Source organism: Otolemur garnettii, unplaced genomic scaffold, assembly GCF_000181295.1.
Source record: "Otolemur garnettii isolate 467f Iridium unplaced genomic scaffold, OtoGar3 scaffold00149, whole genome shotgun sequence".
Taxonomy (NCBI): Eukaryota; Metazoa; Chordata; class Mammalia; order Primates; family Galagidae; genus Otolemur; species Otolemur garnettii.
The window spans coordinates 3,275,484-3,283,468 of NW_003852544.1; the positions used below are offsets into that span (position 1 = coordinate 3,275,484).

At 40.9% G+C, this 7,985-nt stretch overlaps 1 protein-coding gene across 1 annotated transcript; it reads left to right on the forward strand.

The window, feature by feature from the left end:
- The first annotated feature begins 4,551 nt into the window (after positions 1 to 4,551).
- LOC100958540 (nucleolar protein 56-like) lies at positions 4,552 to 5,369 on the forward strand. Its single transcript, XM_012811082.2, is given in 2 exon segments — positions 4,552 to 4,884; positions 4,887 to 5,369. Coding segments are annotated over 2 exon segments (627 nt in total). The 5' UTR covers positions 4,552 to 4,721; the 3' UTR covers positions 5,351 to 5,369.
- Positions 5,370 to 7,985: the final 2,616 nt, after the last annotated feature.

The following is a 7,985-nucleotide window of genomic DNA, read 5'->3' on the forward strand; positions in this document are numbered from 1 at the left end:
GCTTTCCTTATCTAGAGGGATCATACCATTTCCTGTCCAAACAAGTAGACTTTTAAGAGTGAAAGGTGTGCTGTTAATAATTACCTTGCGGCCACATGCACAGAGTGAGACTGTCAGGGTTAATTGTGACCTTTGATGAGGTTAGCATTTCCTTCCAAACCTTAGTAATATTAAACTTGGGGCAAAGAAGTGTGTACATGATCATCAGAAACAGGTGATACTCTAAAGTTTCAGTACTTAAAGAGGTGACCTTCAACCTTTTGGAAGTCATAGCCATATAAACTAGCGCCATACACTTCTCCAAAATTAGTTCGTCCCCCGCAGCCCTGTCTGTTCTTTTCGTGCCAACTTTGACCTCTCTCTACTGTGTTGTGTCTGACTCTCCCACTGAGAGTGTCAGGCTCAGGCTCCACAATGCTTGACCCAGTCAAACCTAGCTGGCCCAGATCTCTGCCCCTCAGACCATGCTGCAACTGCGCAGCAGTAGCTAAGATGAAAGAAAGAGTTGGGGAAGTCTCTGAGCTGCCTTCTCCTTTGTAAGGCACTCATATTGTTAAGAGTTATCTTCTGGGGTCTCCCAGATCTGCTCACAAGCTACACCAAACTAAAGTTTGCCAAAGCATTGGCAAATCCTCTGCTAGGTGGAATCTGCCAATACTCTGAATTATTTGTCCAACAGGGTTGAAATATTAAGGATTGCCAAAGAGAAAGATGGTCTTTTGCAAGAAAAACAATATGTCTTGCCTTGCCTCCTGGTCTGGTGGTGGGAAACATCAAGCCAATGGCAAAAAAGACACTGGGTATGCTATCTTTGAGTATGACTGGAGCGTCTCCCTTCATTTCAATGAGCTTCTGTTCTTAAGAATAATGAGATTATCGCAGATCCTGATGACATGTTATGACCTGATCGAAAGCCAGACCTGAGCCTGTCCTGGAGCATGTGATAAACCAGATGAGCCTGGAGCTCAGTTGTCGCCACCTTTTCAAACACAAGCTTCTTAATTAAAAAATTATAAGCTAGACTTTTGCCAAGGATTTAGATAAAACATCAAAAGGGAGAGAAAAGGTGTCTTTCATTCAGCAGAAAGGCAGGTCCAAGATCAGGGGATAAGAGTGGAAAATGAGGCAGAGGAGGCTCCTAAGGTGACTAAAGTCAAAGATCGTCCCCATTGAGGGGATCGTCCCCATTTTGCAGAGAGATTACACTGTACTGATGACCATGTCCAAAACAAGCCTCTTCCCTCTGCTCCCAAATCTTATCTTTGAAAATAGGCCGGTCCCACCCAGCCTGTGGGGAAAACATACAAAGCATGCTGGACATAGATATGAATCTGAATATTGTGGAAAGAGCCAAAATAGGGCATCTTCTCTGCAACTGATAATACTTTGAATTTCTCTGTTCCTTGCAGAGAAATGAGAACAGAACAGAACCTTGACTCCCAGCAGAAAACAATTCCAACATGGGGTACATCTACATTCATGTGGCAACGTTCATATGCCTGATAATAGGTGCAGGGGAAAAGTCTGAATTGTTAGTGTTAAACCAAATCTGGGGATGGCAAAACTAATAAGCATCCACCTTGAAGACAACAGACGAACATTCCTTCCCCAGTAATATCTTACCAGCAACCTATGTCTTCAAACATTGGGGCATTTAAATAGACTATTATAAAATGTCCAATTAATAGCTCAAGTTTCTAAGTGAAGGCTGGAATATTGAGAAGACAAAGAGTTGGATTTCATTTATCTTCACTGCTTTCAATTTTTACTTCTTCCATCTTTTCCTATAAGATGGACATACCCTGGGAGCTTAAGTTAACCCACGTAGAAGTAGGGCAACCCAACCAGCAGATGGAATTGAATAGGGACTCTCACCCAAACCTCCTTTCCCTTTGGTGGCTGGAATTTGGTCTTTTAAAAGATTTAGAGATCCATCCTTCTCCAGTTAGAAGGGGCTTCACCCCTGGAGATATGCACAGATATACCAGGATATTTAAATCTGTGCAATAAACCTAGAATATCTTTACTGGGCAGCAGTTTCACTAGATGATTTAGGGGGAGAGAAAGTTAAGAAATGGTTTTACTAGTTTAAGAGCATATCCAGTATTTTTAATATTAAAGTATGGATGACTTATAGATTATGACTAATTTGCGAGAAATTTGACTATAAAACACAAGACTTCCTGGTATTTTTTTTACTTGTGCTGGGTCCTTGGGGGCCTCATCTGTAGCCCTCCTGTGGTACCAGCCCAGTGTTTCCACTTCAGTCTAGAAGTCTGGTCCACATCATTCACAATAGACAATGAAGCCCCAGAGAATATGCATCTTACTCCTGTTCATAGTTCATTGTTCATTTTTCCTCATAAATCTCAGAGAAGCCCATGAGAACCAAGCACCACTAATAGCACCCAGTGACAGCTGGGGAGCACCCCACTGCACAGGGCTTGCCAATTTCTTACCACCAGGTCTCACATTAAGGGCAGGGGTCTTGATGTCAAATTCAGAAAATCATGACTTTATCCCCTCACAGGCTATGTGATGGCCAATAGGGTATAGAGCAAGGTGGTCCCTACAGCATGCAGATGGCAATGCCCTCTGCAAAACTCTTCCCTCCTTGGTCCCCTGGGCTAACTAACTTCAGCAGAACCTACAGGTGCAGCAGAATAGCCACCTCTTGGAGCAGCTTCCCCAGGACAGCCTGGCCTCCAAGCAGTGAGATGGCCTCAGGTACTAGCCAACCATTAGCAAAACCCAAGTGTCCCCCAGGCCCCCTTGACTCTGCTGGGTTTCTGGGATACATCCCAAAAGGAGGGAAGAAGGAGTGCTCTCCTTTGCTGTGTGCTTTTTGTCACCTTTATCGGCCTTATCCTGTTACTTCCTTTTTTGACTTCTTCCCCAACTTTCTTTCTTTGGGTATAAATGCTGAAAGAACAAATGCCATCAGGTAATTATAGGGAATCAAAAAGGAAATCCTCCATTTGGCTAAGAAGGGAGGCTGAAGTGTTTTGTTTTCCCATCTCCCATTCTCACTCACACAGAGGTACACACGTCTGCCTCATTTCCCCCATGCCTGTCACACATGCTGTGTTTACATATGAAGCAATTGTTAATCTCCAGCAGTGTGCATGTGTGCACACACTCATTACTCTTCCGTAGGTGTCCAGAGGCACATGCTCTGTGTGCAGCACTCATAAGGACCAGAGTATGGATGTGCACATGTAACCAGATGATGAACCCCTCTGCTCACTGCACTTCTCCACATTTATGCACAGCTATCACTTCTCTCCTTCACATTTTTTTGCTCAAATGTGGGGTTTTCCCAGTCCCTTTCCTCTACTCTGACTTTTCTTCCCATATCACCATCCACCTCCCAGTGTGCTAGGAAATGTACTAATCTCATCCGGCTGCTGCTTATTGCATGGTTCCCCTCACTGGAATCTGCATTCCATGAGTGTAGAAACCTTTATTCTCTTTACTAATTTATCTCCCAAGTACCTAGGACAGGGCCAAGCTCATGGATGTTCCATAAACATGTATAGAAAACTAATTGCATATGCTACATTCCCAAACATTATTCCATACTTATCTTCTCTAATTGGACAGTTAGATGAAAACCAGTCATCTCCTCTACCACTCTATGAGGTAGAAGAAATAAAAGGAATGCTGTAAGGAATGGGAGTGCAAGCAAGTTTTTATAGATGCATGCATACAAGTCCTATCCTCCTTCGTGTCATTGGGAACACAGCATTGTTCTCCCAGAATCAATAACTCATTATCCTGCTTGGAAGCCTGTGCTTGTTTTATCCTGCAGCCACACTCCCTTTCATCCAGGCCTGATGGGGTGGTTTCCCCTCTAGCTGAACTTGGTGCATGATAGTAAGCAAGGTGGCCAAGATTCAATTAGGATCAGACTGAAGTTGTGACTCAAGCAAAGGAACACCTGAGGAGCTGTGGGAGAGGTCTCTTCCCCATGTGGATGAGACATGTTTAATCCTAGCTATTGACAGTGACAATCTTGAGTTAAGACAGAAGCAGGTTCTGAGGCTAGAACTGGCCTACATATCCGGATGAGTGGGCACCAATGTTGGCTTCCTTCCTATTTGGGGCTGTTGGGAGGATCTGTGCTCTGGGGATAAGGTTTCTGGCGCAAGCCTCACCTTCCTCACCTGGAAAGTGATGTGGTTGAAACAAATCATCTGCAAGGCCCTCTCAACTCCAATTTAATATTGCTTTAGGTAGGCATCTCTGGGGAGTTCTGAGATGGTCAAATACCATCTGTGCTGATGTGAGATGGCTAATTCTTCTTCAAATGCTAGTCCAGGTGAACTCTCAGTTAGATTAACTAGAACCATGATTGGTGAAGAAGGTAATGCTGAGTGCTGACAGCAGCTGCCCAGAAAATAATAGACAACCTGCCTACACACGTTGCTAAAGGGTATGGAGTCTCCAGTCTTGTCTGTCAATGCCCAAAGAAGGAGTAGTGCCACCACCAAGGAGAGTCAGATAAGAGCCTCCAAGGAGTCTGAGTGATTCCTAGGGCCCAGCAAAGGGACCAAGTTTCCAGAGCCCTGAAGACAAGGGGTATCACACCAAAATATGGACTCATTTTCCACTCCACCTTCATTGGCCGAGCAGCTGCCAAGAACAAAGGCCGAATCTCCCGATACCTGGCAAACAAATGCAGTATTGCCTCACGAATCGATTGCTTTTCTGAGGTGCCCATGAGTGTATTTGGGAAGAAGCTTCGGGAACAAGTTGAGGAGCGGCTGTCCTTCTATGAGACTGGAGAGATTCCACGAAAGAATCTGGATGTCATGAAGGAAGCAATGGTTCAGGCAGAGGAAGTGGCTGCTGAGATCACTAGGAAACTGGAGAAACAGGAGAAGAACGCTTGAAGAAGGAAAAGAAATGACTGGCTGCACTTGCCTTCACTTCTTCAGAAAACAGCAGTAGCACTCAGGAGGAGAGTGAGGATGCAGTGGAAAACCCCCAAAAGGAGCAAAAACAAAAGCCCCAGGAGGTTCCTCAGGAGAATGGAATGGAAGACCACCCATCTATCCCTGTCTCTAAACCCAAGAAAAAGAAATCTTTTTCCAAGGAGGAGTTGGTTAGTAGTGATCTTGAGGAGGCCACTGGCATTGTAAGTCCTCCCAAGAAGAAGAAAGCTTCACCCAAGGAGGAAACAGCAGTTAGTGATCCTGAAGAGGCAGGCAACAAGAGCATGTCTAAGAAAAAGAGGAAATTCTCCTCTAAGGAGGAGGTGGTCAGCAGCGGGCCAGAAGAGGCTGTAGGCATCAAGAGCAGCTCCAAGAAGAAGAAAAAGTTCCACAAAGCTCCCCAGGAAGATTAGAATGGACATCCCCTGTGAGGGAGGGGCATCCCATAACCCACAGCAACATTTCCCAGCCTGTGTCCCATACCTCAATACAAACAAATTCACACACACACACACAAAAAGAACCTCCAAGGAACAGCACCTTAATTCTATCTGCAAGAAGTGAGAAGTCACAAAACTTCCTCAAAAAGTACCTCAAAGGAGTCTGGTTGGCCAACCAAATACCAGGCAATTTGTTCATGGGGTGGGAAAGTACAAGGGCATGCACCAGAGCCTTGGAAGAAATCCACTCAGAAATGAGACTTGATTAAAGACTATGTGGAAGAGCAGCCAAGAACACTTTGAGCACAGAGGAAAGAGAAGTCATGCCACTCTGACATCAACATGTTACAAAAGTGTGAAAATCAAGACAACTGGAGTAAGAACCAGCAACAGATCAGCTGAACAGAAGAAAGTAATACACGTATAAATGATAGTTATACATACAATAGTTTGATTTTAAAATTAGAAGGGAACATAGATTATTTAGTAAAGGGTTCCATTCCTAACTCACATCATATACCAAAATAAATTTCAAATAGATTACTGAGTGACATAGTAAAAATTACCAATAAAATAACTAGAAAGCAATATAACTAAATACTTATCCAGTTGCTGGTAAGGGACAGTGCTCCTAAGCATATACACAAAAGAAGGCATAATAAAGGAAAGGTCAACATGTAAAACTATATAAAATTTTAGAATTCTCTATACAAAAAGAACATCAACTAAATTAAAAAATGAACAGTAAACCAGGGAAGAAATTCAAACAATATGGCAGGCTAGCGGTTAAAATATGAAATACAGGACTCCTAGCAAATCAGTCTGCCTGTTACTAGTTGTATGACTTTAGATGGGTCATTTAGCTATAAACATTATCATTTTAATGAGCATAATAATTAAGTATATCTCAGATGATTACAAGGATTAAAAGGGCTAATACATGAAAACACTAGAACAGAGAAGGTTTACAGAATGTTGGCTATCATTATTACCACAAGTATTATTACATCATTATTACAACAATATAGAAAAATAAATATAGTATTTATATTTACATATAATAAGTCATTATTATTAGATGTCACAAGAGAATTAGGAACAAAAACAAAAAAGGGCAATTTAAAGCAGAAGAATACAAATGGCAAGCAAATGAAATGGTATCAGATATCAAAGCAGGTGTATTGCAAGTACAAGTTGGATCTATCAGGTGTAGAGCACAAATGTCTTAATTCTGTAATAGGGTAAAAGTGGTGAAGTCTATTTTGTTTAGTAGGATGTAGGCACTCCTATTTGTACACATAATCTACACATTGAATCCCATAATGGTATAAATGTATTTATGATCTATGTACAAATGACTGAATAAAAAAAAAACAGATGTATTTTAAAAATAAAAATACTTTTAAATTATAACATGTGGAATGTAGGGAGAATTCTCATACCTAATTGGAGAAAGTAAAATTTGTTATAATCTTCCTAAAGGACAATTACAAAACATGTTAAAGTGGTATACAAAAATCTTTACATTATTTGACCTGATAATTCTACATTTGGGATTTTGGACCTTTATTGAAAATAAAGCAGATATATGCAAAATGTAAAAGTACATCAAGATTATTCATCATAATAGCAAATATCAGAAACTGTAGAGGAAACGGAGTCCTGATCATTTCCTGCTTGAGAGACCTGGAAAATCATGAGAATGGCATGAGAGTTGTGTGCATGTAGATCAGAAAACTGGCCTCCAAGAAAAGATGTATGTGTGAGGCATGGCGATAATAATGATGGTAAAGATTCTCTAGCTTCCAAAGTTCTCCTGATGCTGGAGGCAGAGGTTGTGCTCAAGGTCTGAGATTTTGCAGAACACGTTGGAGACATTCTGTCTGACACTTTCCATATTCCCCCCTTTTTAATGCTGATGTCTGATAAGTAACTTTCAACTACTTTGTCCTGCTTTGTGATAATAAATTCTGACCTGAGGTTAACTCAGTGTTCCTCAGTCCCCAACAGAGACTTTGTGTCAAGCCTCTTCATTCCTCGTGCCAAGACCCCCTCATCTGGTGGCCTCAAACTCCTTCAAGAAACAACTTAAGGTTCAACAAAGAAATGTTTGTTTCATCCATACAATGGAATTCTATATATTTTTCTCCAATTTGAAAATAATAGGGAAATATTACAATACTTATTCAATGAGAAAGAGTTAAATTAAAATTTTATCCTATATTTATCTCAATTTTGTTTAAAAATTATATATTTTATAATATATAGAAAGGCTGTATAAATAATTATACATGCATGCATGTGTATTCACATGTAAACATGAGATAAATATCCTGTTTAAATCTGAGCAGTAGAAATGCTAGTGATTTTTATAAATTTTCTTTGTTTTCTATAATTTCTACTATTTATATGTATCACTTTTTATTAGGCAAAAATGCAGTAAATACTATTTTTAATAGCTCCTGAGATCATTAGTCTCCTTAATTCATATCACTTTCTGAGCTAATATTTTTATCTCAAGTTAGAAATCAAGAAATCAGTGAATCACCCAGTTGAGGATCTTATATACACCCCACCTAACATTTGAGTGCTTCTCTAGAGAGTCTCT